General features: G+C 39.0%; 1 protein-coding gene across 1 annotated transcript in view; it reads right to left on the reverse strand.

Annotated features, from left to right (window-relative positions):
- TMPRSS15 (transmembrane serine protease 15) overlaps nucleotides 1-19,782 on the reverse strand; it is a 141,732-nt gene that overhangs the window by 15,644 nt on the left and 106,306 nt on the right. Inside the window, exons 20-21 of the mRNA XM_054468823.2 lie at nucleotides 17,009-17,058; nucleotides 16,676-16,850 (exon numbers count right to left, since the gene is read on the reverse strand). Coding sequence (XP_054324798.2) covers nucleotides 16,676-16,850; nucleotides 17,009-17,058 — 225 coding nt within the window. The remainder of the gene's footprint in view (nucleotides 1-16,675; nucleotides 16,851-17,008; nucleotides 17,059-19,782) is intronic.

Here is a 19,782-nt window from a genome sequence, read left to right on the forward strand (position 1 = left end):
AGTTTAGTAATCAACATTTCCTTTCATTATTTTAAGGACTTAAGTAGAAAACCAATATACAAACCAGGAACGTGCAGATTAAATATACATGCTTCAAGCTACTCATCTAACTCAATACAATTTACAACATTAATCTGACACATTCTTGATAATTTCCAAAATTGTTTATTGTGCCACATAGAAAATAGCCTCTCTTGCATGTTTTTATTACTTCAGTATCTATGAGCAGCACCATGGATAGGAAAAATTCCACCACCATGTATCATTTACATCTTTCTCTCAAAGAGAATGGTTGCTCCACAAATCTTTCTGTCATGCACTTAACTTCCCCACCACAAAACCAACACTAGCACAAGCACCACTAGTACTAGTCCATCTGGCAGTAATTTTAGAGCTTTTCCTCAGTGGAAAATGACTGGAGAATACAGAGCTTACAGCCAATAGTTCTTAAGTTCTAGAGCCACTTGAGGAAGTTTCTAAAACTTTAGATTTCTAATTTCCATTTCCAGAAATTCTAATTTGGAAAGTTGGAGTGGCACTCAACAATCTGTACTTTGTAATCACTGTTGGGATATTGAGCAATGCAGAAAACTTCGTAGCTTTTTTATATACCCAAATCTGAGGGGTAGGGGAAGACAGCCTTCAGAAAAATCATTTTAGATGAAGAGATGGGACTTTTTATGCTTTAAAATCTGGTCTCAAAGCATCCCCTTTCTAGTAAAGGAAGGAAGAGCTATAGGACAGAAGATAGATGGGCACAGGAGAAGGTGAGAACCACCTTGAATAGGAAATCCCCAATCTAGTAGAGGATAAAGATGGCAAAGATAGGGCATCTTTAGATAGAAATTGGCTGAATTTACTTTGGGAGACCGAGGCAGGTGGATCACCTGAGGTCAGGAGTTTGAGACCAGCCTGGCCAACACGGTGAAACCCCGTCTCTACCAAAAATACAAAAATTAGCCAGGCATGGTGGTGCATGCCTGTAATCCCAGCTACTCGGGAGGCTGGGGCAGGAGAATCGCTTGAACCCGGGAGGCAGAGTTTCCAGGGAGCCAAAATTGTGCCATTGCGCTCCAGCCTGGGTGACAAGAGCGAAACTCTGCCCCCCACCCCCCAAAAAAAGAAGTTGGCTGAATTTTTGCTGCATTTCACCATCTGTCCTGCACAAGCAAGACATTTGCCACCGTAGCAAGAGAAAGAGAAGCACAGCAGGTTGGAGAGGGCAGAAAAACATACACTCGTGGTCTCTGTAACCCCAAAGATGCTTCTTTGAAAAAAGATGCTTTTTTCCCATTTCCTGAGATGCAGAAGCAGCACCAGATAAGATGAACTAGTGGTACCCCAGATGTATGTGGCTATGTGCGGATGTGAAAATAACTTCACCACTCTAGGCATCAGGATGTCCATTTGTAGGTGGGAATTTCAATGCAGTAGAAAGCAAATATGGTAAGACAGCTATGATAGAGCATCACAACAGGCTGAAAGGAAAAGAAAATCAATGGGAATCCAAAACTGTAAATTAAAACCTTTTTCCTGTTTTACTATTATTAAAGGTGGCACAACAGCAACCTCAACAACTTTGCACCACGCCAACACTGATGTTTACACCAAGCACAGCACTTTTGGTCTCTATTTTTATTCTCCTCTGAATATAACGAGGATTCCTAGATGGCTAGCCAATTCTAATATTTAAGGCAACTGAAAATTAGAATGTTTCTGAAACATAGTGTTGTTGCCAGAGAGTAAGAAAGTTTTCAAGAATATCGGGCAATTCTGAAAGTACAAACAAGCCAGATTAAATGAAATAACATTGGCCAAGTTTTAGCAAGATGACTCTCATATAATGATCATTATAATTACCCTAGTTAAAAGAAATGAGTTGTTTATGAAAGGCCATGTGTCTGCAATGAAACTCAAAAGAGAAAAGTTAACAGGTGCAAAAGGTAGTTTTATTATAAAAGGAGGGTAGACAACAAGGATATGTTTAATTTTTCTTCCTTTTCATGAGTAAGGAAAAGAGTTTCATATATGTGAATATTTTTATTTAATTTTAGGTAGAAATCTGTTTTTAAAATATGGGTATATGCTTATTTGCATAAGTGTAAGAAACAGAAGTAAATACAGGAAACCAGAAATAGGCCAAACACTCCTGAGCATAATTTTACTCAGTAGATTATTCCTGAAACTTAAGGAATCATCTTTGAATTTTTTTCTTCACTTGACTTCCAGGATTCACCATGCACTTGTGATTTGCCTTTCATTTCACTCTCTGTTCTTCCTCAGTCTTTTTATTCCCCCGGGTCTTTTTTGTTCATCTTAAACTCTAAATTTTAGAATACCCCAGGGGTCTGCCTTCGGCCTTCTCTTTTATATTTACACTGGCCTCATACATAATCTTATCCAAGTCATTATTTTAAATACCGACAATATACTGAAAACTTCTAAATTTGTCTAGATTTGTATGTCCCTAGGCTGACATCATTGGCTGATACCAACCTGGATGTCTAATAGGCAGTCCCAAGCTTAATATATACAAATCAGAACTCTCACTCTCTTTCCAATCTGATTTCTTCCTGTTTTCCTCGTCTCAGTAAATGATATCAACACTCACTCCATTCTCTTTTCCTTACTCTATATCTGTGATCGTTAATAAATGCTGATGACTCTAACCATCAGAACTTACTAAAGAGATCCAGCCACTTCCTCAGCTTCTTCAGCTATGGTCCTAACTGGTCTCCCTGATTTCACGTTTGCTCCTCCCAGCAGTCCCATCTTCACACATTAGCCTGATTGGATAATGTCACTCTTTGGTCCTCCACATGGTCCCTCAGCCTATTTACCTATTTAGCCTCCTGAGACCTCTCCAGGGCTTGATCCATAGTTCCAGTCTCATCACTGCCACTCTGCCAATCCCCTTCTGAGCAACAGCAGCAGGGCTTCTTGAGGTGTTTGGAGTAAGTCTACCTCACTTCTACCCCAGAGCATCACAGTTTGCTGTTATCTTCCAAGAAATTTGTGTAACAGTCTCCTTCATTTCTTTAGATTTTCCTTCCGTTTTCAATTAGTATGCGAAGCTTTCTCCAACCACTGGATCGAAAACAACCTTCCTGCTCTTATCATACCTTCTGTTCATACTACTTTTCTTTACTGCATGTATCACTGCTAAAGTATTTATTTAAATGTTTTTCAGCCTTAACATGTCATATAAACCATATCAGAGGAAAGATTTTGTTGGTCTGTACAGCACTATCATCTCCAAACTTAGAAAAATACTTAGCACAGGATAAGTGCTCAGCAAATGTCATCTGATTGAATGGATATATAAAAAACAGTAAGCAATCCACGAGCAGGAAGGAATGAATATTACCAGTGGTTCCTCATAACAGCCAGGTAAAGGGCAGAGTTGCATATCAATCCACATCATTTCACTCTCTGTTCTTCCTCAGTCTTCTCCCACCCCACCCAGCTCTTTTTTCTTTTTAATGTTTAGAGTCTCAAACTTTAACTATTAAAATAATCCGGGGGGAGGAGCCAAGATGGCCGAATAGGAACAGCTCCCAGCGCGAGCGACGCAGAAGACGGCTGATTTCTGCATTTCCATCTGAGGTACCGTGTTCATCTCACTAGGGAGTGCCAGACAGTGGGCGCAGGTCAGTGGGTGAGTGCACCGTGCGCCAGCCGAAGCAGGGGCGAGGCATTGCCTCACTCGGGAAGCGCAAGGGGTCAGGGAGTTCCCTTTCCAGGGGTGACAGACGGCACCTGGAAAATCCGGCCACTCCCACCCGATTACTGTGCTTTTCCGACGGGCTTAGGAAACGGTGCCCCAGGAGAGTATAGCCTGCACCTGGCTCAGAGGGTCCTACGCCCACGGAGTCTCGCTGATTGCTAGCACAGCAGTCTCAGATCAAACAGCAAGTCGGCAGCGAGGCTGGGGGAGGGGCGCCCACCATTGCCCAGGCTCGCTTAGGTAAACAAAGCAGCCAGGAAGCTTGAACTGGGTGGAGCCCACCACAGCTCAAGGAGGCCTGCCTGCCTCTCTAGGCTCCACCTCTGGGGGCAGGGCACAGACAAACAAAAAGACAGCAGTAACCTCTGCAGACTTAAATGTCCCTGTCTGACAGCTGTGAGGAGAGCAGTGGTTCTCCCAGCACGCAGCTGGAGATCTGAGAACGGGCTGACTGCCTCCTCAAGTGGGTCCCTGACCCCTGACCCCCGAGCAGCCTAACTGGGAGGCACCCCCCAGCAGGGGCAGACTGACACCTCACACGGCCGGCCAGGTACTCCAACAGACCTGCAGCTGAGGGTCCTGTCTGTTAGAAGGAAAACTAACAGAAAGGACATCCACACCAAAAACCCATCTGTACATCACCATCATCAAAGACCAAAAGTAGATAAAACCACAAAGATGGGGAAAAAACAGAGCAGAAAAACTGGAAACTCTAAAAAGCAGAGTACCTCTCCTCCTCCAAAGGAACGCAGTTCCTCACCAGCAACGGAACAAAGCTGGACGGAGAACGACTTTGATGAGCTGAGAGAAGAAGGCTTCAGACGATCAAATTACTCCGAGCTACGGGAGGATATTCAATCCAAAGGCAAAGAAGTTGAAAACATTGAAAAAAATTTAGAAGAGTGTATAACTAGAATAACCAATACAGAGAAGTGCTTAAAGGAGCTGATGGAGCTGAAAACCAAGGCTCGAGAACTACGTGAAGAATGCAGAAGCCTCAGGAGCCGATGTGATCAAATGGAAGAAAGGGTATCAGCCCTGGAAGATGAAATGAATGAAATGAAGCGAGAAGGGAAGTTTAGAGAAAAAAGAACAAAAACAAACGAGCAAAGCCTCCAAGAAATGTGGGACTATGTGAAAAGACCAAATCTACGTCTGATTGGTGTACCTGAAAGTGACGGGGAGAATGGAAACAAGTTGGAAAACACTCTGCAGGATATTATCCAGGAGAACTTCCCCAATCTAGCAAGGCAGGCCAACATTCAGATTCAGGAAATACACAGAACGCCACAAAGATACTCCTCGAGAAGAGCAACTCCAAGACACATAATTGTCAGATTCACCAAAGTTGAAATGAAGGAAAACATGTTAAGGGCAGCCAGAGAGAAAGGTCGGTTTACCATCAAAGGGAAGCCCATCAGACTAACAGCGGATCTCTCGGCAGAAACCCTACAAGCCAGAAGAGAGTGGGGGCCAATATTCAACATTCTTAAAGAAAAGAATTTTCAACCCAGAATTTCATATCCTGCCAAACTAAGCTTCATAAGTGAAGGAGAAATAAAATACTTTACAGACAAGCAAATACTGAGAGATTTTGTCACCACCAGGCCTGCCCTAAAAGAGCTCCTGAAGGAAGCACTAAACATGGAAAGGCACAACCGGTACCAGCCACTGCAAAATCATACCGAAATGTAAAGACCATCGAGACTAGGAAGAGACTGCATCAACTAACGAGCAAAATAACCAGCTAACATCATAATGACAGGATCAGATTCACACATAACAATATTAACTTTAAATGTAAATGGACTAAATGCTCCAATTAAAAGACACAGACTGGCAAATTGGATAAAGACTCAAGACCCATCAGTGTGCTGTATTCAGGAAACCCATCTCATGTGCAGAGACACACATAGGCTCAAAATAAAAGGATGGAGGAAGATCTACCAAGCAAATGGAAAACAAAAAAAGGCAGGGGTTGCAATCCTAGTCTCTGATAAAACAGACTTTAAACCAACAAAGATCAAAAGAGACAAAGAAGGCCATTACATAATGGTAAAGGGATTAATTCAACAAGAAGAGCTAACTATCCTAAATATATATGCACCCAATACAGGAGCACCCAGATTCATAAAGCAAGTCCTGAGTGACCTACAAAGAGACTTAGACTCCCACACATTAATAATGGGAGACTTTAACACCCCACTGTCAACATTAGACAGATCAACGAAACAGAAAATCAACAAGGATACCCAGGAATTGAACTCAGCTCTGCATCAAGCAGACCTAATAGACATCTACAGAACTCTCCACCCCAAATCAACAGAATATACATTTTTTTCAGCACCACACCACACCTATTCCAAAATTGACCATATACTTGGAAGTACAGCTCTCCTCAATAAATGTAAAAGAACAGAAATTATAACAAACTATCTCTCAGATCACAGTGCAATCAAGCTAGAACTCAGGATTAAGAATCTCACTCAAAACCGCTCAACTACGTGGAAACTGAACAACCTGCTCCTGAATGACTACTGGGTACATAAAGAAATGAAGGCAGAAATAAAGATGTTCTTTGAAACCAATGAGAACCAAGACACAACATACCAGAATCTCTGGGATGCATTCAAAGCAGTGTGTAGAGGGAAATTTATAGCACTAAATGCCCACAAGAGAAAGCAGGAAAGATCCAAAATTGACACCCTAACATCACAATTAAAAGAACTAGGAAAGCAAGAGCAAACACATTCAAAAGCTAGCAGAAGGCAAGAAATAACTAAAATCAGAGCAGAACTGAAGGAAATAGAGACACAAAAAACCCTTCACAAAATCAATGAATCCAGGAGCTGGTTTTTTGAAAGGATCAACAAAATTGATAGACCGCTAGCAAGATTAATAAAGAAAAAAAGAGAGAAGAATCAAATAGATGCAATAAAAAATGATAAAGGGGATATCACCACTGATCCCACAGAAATACAAACTACCATCAGAGAATATTACAAACACCTCTACGCAAATAAACTAGAAAATCTAGAAGAAATGGATAAATTCCTCAACACATACACCCTCCCAAGACTAAACCAGGAAGAAGTTGAATCTCTGAATAGACCAATAACAGGAGCTGAAATTGTGGCAATAATCAATAGCTTACCAACCAAAAAAAGTCCAGGACCAGATGGGTTCACAGCCGAATTCTACCAGAGGTACAAGGAGGAACTGGTACCATTCCTTCTGAAACTATTCCAATCAATAGAAAAAGAGGGAATCCTCCCTAACTCATTTTATGAGGCCAGCATCATCCTGATACCAAAGCCTGGCAGAGACACAACAAAAAAAGAGAATTTTAGACCAATATCCTTGATGAACATTGATGCAAAAATCCTCAATAAAATACTGGCAAACAGAATCCAGCAGCACATCAAAAAGCTTATCCACCATGATCAAGTGGGCTTCATCCCTGGGATGCAAGGCTGGTTCAATATACGCAAATCAATAAATGTAATCCAGCATATAAACAGAACCAAAGTCAAAAACCACATGATTATCTCAATAGATGCAGAAAAGGCCTTTGACAAAATTCAACAACCCTTCATGCTAAAAACTCTCAATAAATTAGGTATTGATGGGACATATCTCAAAATAATAAGAGCTATCTATGACAAACCCACAGCCAATATCATACTGAATGGGCAAAAACTGGAAGCATTCCCTTTGAAAACTGGCACAAGACAGGGATGCCCTCTCTCACCACTTCTATTCAACATAGTGTTGGAAGTTCTGGCCAGGGCAATTAGGCAAGAGAAGGAAATCAAGGGTATTCAATTAGGAAAAGAGGAAGTCAAATTGTCCCTGTTTGCAGATGACATGATAGTATATCTAGAAAACCCCATTGTCTCAGCCCAAAATCTCCTTGAGCTGATAAGCAACTTCAGCAAAGTCTCAGGATACAAAATCAATGTAGAAAAATCACAAGCATTCTTATACATCAATAACAGACAAACAGAGAGCCAAATCATGAGTGAACTCCCATTCACAATTGCTTCAAAGAGAATAAAATACCTAGGAATCCAACTTACAAGGGATGTGAAGGACCTCTTCAAGGAGAACTACAAACCACTGCTCAAGGAAATAAAAGAGGATACAAACAAATGGAAGAACATTCCATGCTCATGGGTAGGAAGAATCAATATCATGAAAATGGCCATCCTTCCCAAGGTAATTTACAGATTCAATGCCATCCCCATCAAGTTACCAATGACTTTCTTCAGAGAATTGGAAAAAACTACTTTAAAGTTCATATGGAACCAAAAAAGAGCCCGCATTGCCAAGTCAATCCTAAGCCAAAAGAACAAAGCTGGAGGCATCACGCTACCTGACTTCAAACTATACTACAAGGCTACAGTAACCAAAACAGCATGGTACTGGTACCAAAACAGAGATATAGATCAATGGAACAGAACAGAGCCATCAGAAATAATGCCACATATCTACAACTATCTGATCTTTGACAAACCTGACAAAAACAAGAAATGGGGAAAGGATTCCCTATTTAATAAATGGTGCTGGGAAAACTGGCTAGCCATATGTAGAAAGCTGAAACTGGATCCCTTCCTTCCACCTTATACAAAAATCAATTCAAGATGGATTAAAGACTTAAATGTTAGACCTAAAACCATAAAAACCCTAGAAGAAAACCTAGGCAATACCATTCAGGACATAGGCATGGGCAAGGACTTCATGTCTAAAACACCAAAAGCAATGGCAACAAAAGCCAAAATTGACAAATGGGATCTAATTAAACTAAAGAGCTTCTGCACAGCAAAGGAAACTACCATCAGAGTGAACAGGCAACCTACAAAATGGGAGAAAATTTTCGCAACCTACTCATCTGACAAAGGGCTAATATCCAGAATCTACAATGAACTCAAACAAATTTACAAGAAAAAAACAAACAACCCCATCAGAAAGTGGGCGAAGGACATGAACAGACACTTCTCAAAAGAAGACATTTATGCAGCCAAAAAACACATGAAAAAATGCTCACCATCACTGGCCATCAGAGAAATGCAAATCAAAACCACAATGAGATACCATCTCACACCAGTTAGAATGGCAATCATTAAAAAGTCAGGAAACAACAGGTGCTGGAGAGGATGTGGAGAAATAGGAACACTTTTACACTGTTGGTGGGACTGTAAACTAGTTCAACCCTTGTGGAAGTCAGTGTGGCGATTCCTCAGGGATCTAGAACTAGAAATTCCATTTGACCCAGCCATCCCATTACTGGGTATATACCCAAAGGACTATAAATCATGCTGCTATAAAGACACATGCACATGTATGTTTATTGCGGCATTATTCACAATAGCAAAGACTTGGAACCAACCCAAATGTCCAACAATGATAGACTGGATTAAGAAAATATGGCACATATACACCATGGAATACTATGCAGCCATAAAAAATGATGAGTTCACGTCCTTTGTAGGGACATGGATGAAATTGGAAATCATCATTCTCAGTAAACTATTGCAAGAAGAAAAAACCAAACACCGCATATTCTCACTCATAGGTGGGAATTGAACAATGAGAACACATGGACACAGGAAGGGGAACATCACACTTCGGGGACTGCTGTGGGGTGGGGGGAGGGGGGAGGGATAGCATTGGGAGATATACCTAATGCTAGATGAGGAGTTGGTGGGTGCAGTGCACCAGCATGGCACATGTATACATATGTAACTTACCTGCACGTTGCGCACATGTACCATAGAGCCTAAAGTATAATAATAATAATAATAATAATAATAATAATAAAATAAATAAATAAATAAATAATCCTTCTTTGTGTAACAAGTGGTTATGCAAAATAACTAAGAAAAAAGGTGGCTCAACAATGTGATCCAAGATGATGAATTAATTATCAAAGTAGAGGTAACTTCAGAGATACAATAGAAACTTTTAGGAAATAAAATTTCTGAGCGCACTAATAATTATAATGAGATACTTGCCAAAGAGACATATGTTATTAAAATAGTGGTAATAGAATGGTGTCAAGGAAATGGATTGCACGATATGGGTCAAGAGAGACTTACAGGAAACAATTTTACAGGGAAACACAAGATTGGAAGTTGATAAAACCTCTAATAAAGACATAAGTCTAAAAAGTCTTAGTGATACAGTAAGATAATATTAACTTTTAGGAAGATGACTAGCACTCAAACTTGACATATTTTCGAAAAGGATCCAAGACCTAAGCTCTAACCAAAGTCAATATTACTAACCTACCCTTGAAATCTCTACTATCTATGACTATCAAGAATAGAACTACCATTTGATCTAGTAATCCCACTGCTAGGAATCTATCCAAAGGAAAAGAAATCAGTATATCAAAAAGATACCTGCATTTGTGTGTTTATAACAGCACTATTCACAATAGAAAAGACACTGAATCGACATAAGTGTTCATCAACAGACAACTGGATAAAGAAATGTGGTATATATATGCAATGAAATACTATTCAGCCAGGAGAAAGAATAAAATCAGGTCTTTGGCAGCAACATGGATGGAACTGGAGGCCATTATCTTAAGTGAAACAATCACATGCAGAAAGACAAATTTCAAATTTCCCACTTATAAGTGGGAGCCAAATAATGTACAGTGGACATAAAGTGTGGAATGATAGATCAGAGAGAGTTAGAAGGATGGTGCTGTGGGAGGTGGGTGGATATTAAGAAATTAATGGGTAGAGTGTACGTTATTCAGGTGATGGATACCCTAAAAGCCCTGACTTCATCACTACACAATCCACCCATGTAACAAAATTACACTTTGTACCCCATATATTTACACAAATAGCATTTAAAAGAGAAGTCTCTATTGTCCTAAGAAAATGCTCTTCCTGTTTTGTTTTTTGTTTTTTTTTTTTTGAGATGGAGTCTCACTCTGTCGCCCAGGCTGGAGTGCAGTGGCGCGATCTCGGCTCACTGCAAGCTCCGCCTCCCGGGTTCACGCCATTCTCCTGCCTCAGCCTGCAGAATAGCTGGGACTACAGGCGCCCGCCACCACGCCCGGCTAATTTTTTGTATTTTTAGTAGAGACAGGGTTTCACCGTGTTAGCCAAGATGGTCTCGATTTCCTGACCCGCCTCCGCCTCCCAAAGTGCTGAGATTACAGGCGTGAGCCACTGCGCCCGGCTTTTTTTTTTTTTTTTTTTTTTTTTTTTTTTTGTAGAGACAGAGTGTTGTGTTGCTCTGTCGCCCAGGCTGGAGCGCAGCGGTGCGATCTCGGCTCACCACAACCTTCGCCTCCCGGGTTCAAGCAATTCTCCTGCCTCAGCCTCCCGAGTAGCTGGGACTACAGGCACACGCTGCCACACCTGGCTAATTTCTTTTGTATTTTAGTAGAGATGGGGTTCCACCGTGTTGCCCAGGCTGGTCTCAAACTCCCGAGCTCAGGCCCGCCTCGGCCTCCCAAAGTGCTAGGATTACAGGTGTGAGCCACCGCGCCCAGCTGCTCTTCCTCTTTTTTATCTGCAAATATTACCATAATCTTAAAATGATATTATAGTATTTCTGCAATCTGAAGAACATTATGTATTACAAGCCTAACTCCCTAGAGCGATAAGACTAGGGAGATAAACAGAAAAATAAAATTAAACTAATTATTTGTATACTTTAGGATAGGTTTAAGTAGAAATTAAGTATTTAAAAATTATTGAATTGATATATGTTCTGTGTTCTGCTTAAAGCATGAGGCATTCAAAAAAATCCAAATTTTAAATTGTAATTATGGTAACAATTAACGTTATTTTATTATAAATACTTAACTGTTTAAAAAGTTGATTTTCAAAGTTTCATTAGTTATATCAGTTTAATAAATGGAGTACTAAATAAATTATAAATAGGCCGGGCACGGTGACTCACACCTGTAATCCCAGCACTTTGGGAGGCCAAGGTGGGCAGATCACCTGAGGTTGGGCTTTCAAGACCAGCCTGACCAACATGGAGAAACCCTGTCTCTACTAAAAATGCAAAATTAGCCAGGTGTGGTGGTGCACGCTTGTAATCCCAGCTACTCAGGAGGCTGAGGCAGGAGAATCGCTTGAACTCGGGAGGCGGATGTTGTGGTGAGCCGAGATTGTGTCATTGCACTCCAGCCTGGGCAACAAGAGTAAAACTCTGTCTCAATAAATAAATAAATAAATAAAGTATAAATAGTAGTTTGTATTTCTCACCATGCCCCAAATACCTCATATATGAAATTATTTATTTCAGGAGTGTTAACACATATTTTAAGGAATTGTTTCAATAAGAAATCAGGTAATCCCTGTGATGACTCTAGTCTGCTCTGAAAAGCTAAATTAAAGAATGAGATATTGTCAAGAGGCTCCCTGTCACTAATTTCATCTTTAATAGATGTCTGTTCAATGACTGTGATCCAGACTGTAAATCTATATATGATAGCCCACCCACGTGACTCCATATTTGCTTTTGGAAGCTGGGATGTGAGTGACTAGAAAGAGGTAATGGAGAAACTTTTTGGGTGATTGGAATGTTTTATATCTTCAGAGGAATGTCAGTTTAACAGGTGCATGCATTTAAAAAATGCATCAATTTGTATACTTAAGTTTATGCATTTTCCTATATGTCAGCAGGAAAAAAGAATGGAAAACAAATATGAAACCTTGGTTGATGAGTCTGCTTTATGCAGTAGTGTGAGTTAGCAATTCTCAAACTCCTTTTTGTGTTCTAGGCTTTCCAGACTTCAGCAAATACATCAATAGCTTGTGGATAATAGGAACAATGTTTTTTGTTATTGGAATCAAAATGTAAAAATACAGAAGAAGACGAGGTTAGAATTTATCCTGTAGTATTCTATTTGAGTTGGAGTCATTGTTTTGAGTATATATTTGTAGGTATATAATAGAGCTTTGTTCATGGTATAGTTTTAGGAACAGGACACAACAACAGTAGCCATAAGCACACAAGATCATGTTTACCAAAATACAGAAATAACTGAAATTAGTTAAATAGAAATAAGGTTTCTTACAGAAAAGTTGACTTCAGGGCTAGGATAGAAAACACACAAGATTAACCTGGAACATCTTATTTTGACAGAAAATAAAAGAAGTTCTCAAAGAGTAGGACTATATTAAGGCTGATAAAGGAGCAAGCGTGAGGGTTTTTTTTTTTTTTCAAATAGAAGAATTTTCCTACCTAATAACTGGCTTGTATTCAAAAATATTGAAAACAAGAAATACAGAAAGGGGCTAGTCTACACGAAAGGAGATGAAAAAAGTGTAGCATCCAGATGCAATACACTATCCTGAATTGGTCCTAACATGGCAAACATACAAACAAAATAAAGAGCATATTTGTGACAATTAATTAGGATTGTATTTCATTAATGTTAAATTTCCATGATTTGCTGTGATTCTGTAGGAAGTTTTTAGTAAAAACACTCTGAGCACATAAGAGTATAAAAATACATCTAACCTACTATGAAATTGTTCAGAAAAAAAAGTCTCCTGACTTAGAAAGAGATGATAATAAAATATACAGAGGAAAATGTAAGCAATTGGTGAGTCTGAGTAAAGGTATAAAGAGCTCTCTGTACTATTTTTGCAATTTTTATGCATGTTTGAAATTATATCAATATAAAAATTTCAGAAAATATATACGCTGAATATCTGTTGTGCAAGACTTGGCGTCTTCTTTCATAGAGCTTTCCTATGCAGGAACTGCAACACAGTCAACATTTTGTTGCACATTCTTGCATGAATCGCGGTAGGCAAAAGCATTGCAGCATCTTATTGTTGTCCTGACAAGCAAGATAGATATCCTTATGAACTTCCTACAGATGAGGAAATGGAAACTTAGAGATACTAAGTTGCTTGTCCATAATCACACATGTGATTTGTTGGATATACAGGATTAAAATCCTCTCCTTTGGTTCAAAGTCAAATTTGCCCTTTAAACCACGGGAAGGTTGGCCCACACTTTTCCAAATCCTTCTTTTAAGGTTGTAAAAGGACAACACCATGATAGAGAAACCGAACAGGCACAGGGTTATTTAGAATCACTCAGAACTTAGCCTGAGGAATGCAAATGAAGTGTTGATGATAAGATTAAACAGAAGAGCTGTTCAATTAAACCATTTAACCACCCGCAGGTTAAAACACCTGGAACAGGTTTACACTGAGGGCAAGCCACTTGTGTAGCATGAGTTTAATAACTTGCTTGATCTGAGTTATTCTTTTTATTAGGAAATTAAGCTTTCCATAGCACAATTAGGCTTTTAAAGAGACAGATAAGAGCCAGTGTTAACATACTGATAAAACAGTTTTTGATTAAACTATCTAAAACAATATCAGAAACTTTCTTTGTTAGAGACCTGAAGTAGAAAGCAAGAAAACTCCCAGGCACTAGAGAAAAAAATAATTCCATTGAATGACTAAGGAGAGTAAAATGCGTGGTTGGTAAGGATAATTTTGAATTCATCAGAATTCTAGTACAACTTACCTTTGCTTGTGCTTAACTTGAAACTGAAAAGACATTTGATTGTCCTATGTGATTGTGTGAGAGAAGCAGGAGCCTAGGAGAGCCAAAGTAACGCCATTTTAAGTTCAGCCCCATCTTGAGACTAACAAGACACATTCTTTGCTGGTCATGACCCATAGTCATAAAATGTTTATTGTTGGGGAAGCAGCCTAAAGATACCTACAAGGACACATTCCTACAATGGAAAGTCCAAATGTATCAACACCCATAACAATATATGCTTTCAAGATAATTATGCTTTGATGTACTTACCCACTGCAATGTCAAGGATTGTTTTCTCTAAATCAATGGAATAAGACATTTTCTCAAGGTTACTCTCATGCAGACACAGCCTAGTTTAGTCTTTACATAGACAAGACCCCCATAGAAGAAAAACTTAAAGACAGGGCGTTGCTTCTCTTGCTTTCTAAGGATGCCCCTACTTTGTGACTCAGGAGCTTTCAATAAACGATCTCTTTGCACTGCACTCTGCGACTGGCCTTGAATTCCTTCCTGTGTGAGATCCAAGAATCCTCTCTTGGCGCCTGGATCTGGACTCCTTTTCTCTGGTAACAATTGGACATGGGTTTATACTAGGTAAAACTGCCTTTCTATTTTCTACACATATTTGTTGTTTGGAAAGCTATGAGATTGGTATCATTGACCTATTAGAAGTACATCTGTAAAATAGATAATTGAAAGACATCACTAATATTACCGCGAGCCTGATTGACGTTTAGACAGCATATGTTTGGCAAGAACATTAAACAGGAATTCGCCAAATTCAAGGATGATATAGCAAGGTTGCTAACTTATTAAGATCTACCTATGTGCAACAGAAAACACTGACTCTTTAGCTAAAACTAGCTTCAATTTGCATCACAGTTAGGATACAGATGTTACCCTATCCGTGACATGTCCGACGCAAACAATATGTGTAAAGATTAAAACCATGTTTAGAAGGGGATGGAAAAATTGTCTCTACAGACGCTTGTTATAGTATGAAAATAAATTACAATATGATTATTAGGAGGCAGCAAAGTCAAGAGGGTGCACTTTAGTTATGGGAGAGGCTGTAATTTAGTCTCCAGGATGTAACACTCAATGGATAGAATCAGAGAGAGCTTTAGATGTAGATGGGATGGTGCTGTCGGTGGCTCCTTTGGAGACCAGCTATTTGGCAAACCTGAGATCTAGTTGACGGTCCTTTTTCGCCAAAGTCCTGGGATTATGCATTTGAGTCTACTTTCACTCTGATATAATGGGTATTTAGGCATAAGTGCAATCTTTTAATGTTCATTCTACCTGGCTTTCCCTATCTCCTTTAAAATTTTCACAATCTCTGTGTCTGACAGTTCGTCTTTATTTACCCAAGGTAAATATCTATGTGGGTAAGGAAAGTTGAGTCTTGTAACCTGATTAACTATGGCTGCCTCGTCCATGCCTGGTTCTTTCCTCGTCCATGCCTGGTTCTTTCTAACATGGTTCTTTCCTTAGAGGTTCTGGATGCTGGCTACAGAGAGGCTTACTCTAATCCTCATGGGTAAGGTCATTCACTGGATGCCTCACTGACATAGGGACAGGAGATGAGTTCTAGATCAAGCTCATGCATATTCTATAAGGAAGCTCCCTTTTTCCCTGACCAAATTCAGAACCATGTGACTATCTAGAGAGGTGTCATCTTTCATGTGGAAGAGGAGAATGAACCTGTTCTTGGGCCCAGGATCATTTAGTTTTTCCTCCTTTACCACCCCCTTCCATCCACTCTGTTCTCTCCTCTAGGACTGCAAAATAAATGTCAAAATTCAACATGTGTCTTCTCCTATTATAGTATAAAACAGAGTCAGATATGGTTGATATTAGTTCTAAATTTCAGTTAATAGGTAGCAATCAAAATAGATCTGACTTAAGAACTAAGTACTTTTATCTTAATTCACAACAAAGTGCTTATCCACGAATTTCCAGAGCACAGTATAGTTGTAATTTGAGGGCTACCTAAGCATACTTTCTGATATTGACAATTTGCTAGCAATAAATATTGGACAAATTGAATGGTAACCAGTACGATTTATACAATAAATACTAATTTCACACTCTTAAAAATGCTTACCTTCTGAATTGGCAAAAGTTTCCATTTTTATGTATGTAAAGGTGTAAAAAGATCTAATGATGTAATATCTAATGTAGAAGGATTAATATTCATATCTAATGAAGAATAATTTTTTAAAATTTATCTCTATTTTCATACATGACATTAATGGGAAAGTAATTGGAAGGTTTATAATGTCATAAACAGCAGGATTTCCCTGGTGGGTGGTTTTGTGAGGCTGCATGAAATGGGATACTCGGCAGTGTCTGCTGTGGTGACCTAGTTTGGGAAGGGACACTTGACATCACACTCACCCATACACGCAGTGTGCGGCGGACACCAGCCAGTCACTGCTGAGGAGAGATGCGCCACAGAGCAGTCGGCCGCCATAATACAGACCCACAACCCAGGGCCAGGCTCCCTCTTTGGCATTACTTCCTCCAACAATCTTTGGGGTGATGTCTTGAGCCGCCAGTTTTTTTCCACAAGCTATTAAAATAATTGGAGAAAGAGCATCTATTTCATTTTTGTCATTTCTTCTGATGGTGAAAATTGAGTGGTAACAAAATAACTTCAGGTGACATAAAACTCTATTCAGAATTTTAAACAGAATGCTTGAAGTGGGATATGACAACATATTTACTTACATTTATGGCTACACTGTAACCGAATCAAGGAATCCTGTAAACACTGTTGACTGTAATAGAAGAACAATCATATTTTTAAAATTATGCATTTAATAATTTAAAGTCAAACATCGTGTAGGTTATCCTACTTTTGCTTTAGTAAAATGGACATCTTAATGTCTCATATATGAAACGTAGGGAGACTGAATTGTAAGCCGAAGAAGCCCCAGTTTAATGTCAAATAGAGGTGAGTTTGCATCCTTATTCTACGATTTCTATGTAACTTCAGGGAAGTTGCTCCATGTCCCTGAGACCCAGTTTCTTCTTCCACAAAATGGGGGTAATAATACTTTATTGGAGTGTTGTGAGAATAAAAAGCAATATTTGCAATAAAACTATTACAGGGACTTATACACAATGAAATTCTATAAATGATAGATATTGTTATGTTACTTGAACTGACATTGGTTTTCATCATTCTATAACACAGAGTATGCGTCAGTATTGCCAATCCGGCAACTATTCCATGCCCAACACCGTGTATGAGGCTGTGTGCTTCATTCAGGGAACTGAACGATGAATGCGTCACAGGTGCTGCTTTCAAGGAGGGCAGACACGTAACAAGCACATATAAAAGAAAGCATAGGCATAAATTACTGAAAACGCATCACCTGCTTAGAAATTTAAATACCAACTTTTTTCAGTGTCAAGAATTCCATTTTAAACAGAAACTAAGCAAATTTGTTTTACAATGCATTCTACTTAACAGCCACTAGAGATCAGTATAACACAAGAAATTAAAGTACTTGCTCCCACTATTTCCAAATGCAACCACTGCAGATATCGGCTACATTAAAACACACACATTATACATGCAGATACACAAATAATTGTAATGACTTACATTTACATACTTAGCTACAGCTAATTGTGCATGCTGTTTAGATCTTTAAAAATGCAACGTAAATAAGACCTAAGATCCACATGTCTAATCAAAGCAATTCAGTGTTTCAGGAAAATATATGATAAATTTTATTTGAAATCATATGTCTCCATATCGAATGACTGGCATATTCTTTACAACACAGAATGATTTTAGTTGAAATATAGGGAAGTCTATCTTTTTAGTAACTAGTGTGCATGCATGTATATCAATCTAGATATATCGACATGTATTTATAACACCCCAAGGAAGTCTCAGTTAACTCCCCTTTTTTTCACCCTGTGATGGGAAATGGTGGTCTGAGTCTGCATGTATCTCACAATAGGTTAAAGAATCAGAATAGGACGGGCGCGGTGGCTCACGCCTGTAATTCCAGCACTTTGGGAGGCCGAGGCGGGCGCATCACGAGGTCAGGAGATCGAGACCATCCTGGCCAACACGGTGAAACCCCGTCTCTACTAAAAATACACAAAAACTAGCCAGGCGTGGTGGCGGGCACCTGTAGCCCCAGCTACTTGGGAGGCTGAGGCAGGAGAATGGTGGGAACTTGGGAGGTGGAGCTTGCAGTGAGCCGAGATCACGCCACTGCACTCCAGCCTGGGCGACAGAGCGAGACTCCGTCTCAAAAAAAAGAAAAAAGAAAAAGAATCAGTATATAGGTCAGTAGATTTTTATAGTTGGCTGAATCATTTTCCCTGACATCCTCTTGTTTTACTTATTTTTTATTACAACCACTAGCGCAAGGGCATTTCCAAAAACACCAGTTTTCATAGGGATACAAACATAATCATCTATGCAATAAACAATAAATGCATAAATAAATTAACCAAATAAATAAGTAAATGAACATATGTCTGATTTTCTGCCAACCCAATATAATGTGGCAAATCAAGGAAGGGATTAAGGACATTTAATTAACTGGCTTGTTGATGTGATGAAAGGTTAAAATATGTCTATAAATGATGTCTCTTTCAAATAACACACACATACATTATAATAGTGACATCAGTGGAAAATGATACTGGCATTTCGTTGATAAGCGTAGAGTAAGCTAGTTCTGATCTCAAGCATGCATATAATTAACATAAATGATTTTAAATAACTTTTTTCTTACAAATTTTTAAATGCCTCTAAGACATGAAAAGAAGAAATTCTCAATGTTCAAACTGCTTCAGGATCTATATGGTAATATAAATTTAGACATGCCTTATAGGAAAGGAAATCTAGAAGCCTGCTTTCTCATTTGCAGATGCGTTGCTTCATATCCGATGAGACTCATAATATCAGTCAAGGCCCAGCAAACATTGATATGAAACATTCAACTGCAAAGTTCTTTTTTTGGTACTTGAAATACTCCTTTACCATTTTTATTTTTTTACTGGTTAAGCTCACAGAAATGGTAACTTTTCGCGAAAAACTGAATAATTATCTAATTTCATTTTTCACCATTAAACAAAATATACCAGCAAAGCATCTCAAATCCTTGTTTGTAGTTATGGCTTCTTGCAGTTACGTTCTTCCCACCCACAGCTGTTTTTTAATGGAAATGTAGAATTCAGAAGCCAATTTCAACAAAAATTACTATTAACACCCAAATAGGAGAAATGACTTAATCTAAGCCAAAACAGATCTTTGAGTACAGGAAAGATGCTGCTTTTTAATACCTTAGTAAAGGCTATAAAAATAAACCTAATATTAAAAAGTAAAAGAGAATATGTAGACACGACGAAAGGTCTAGACTTCTTCATTTAATATTCATGATCTATTTGCCAAGGAAGAGAAAAGAATATCACGATTTTCCCCTCTTTCTTCTCTTTTAGTGGTAGCTAATTTGTGCTGCCTCCTTTAGTCT

Source organism: Pongo pygmaeus, chromosome 22 (genome assembly GCF_028885625.2).
Source record: "Pongo pygmaeus isolate AG05252 chromosome 22, NHGRI_mPonPyg2-v2.0_pri, whole genome shotgun sequence".
Lineage (NCBI taxonomy): Eukaryota > Metazoa > Chordata > Mammalia > Primates > Hominidae > Pongo > Pongo pygmaeus.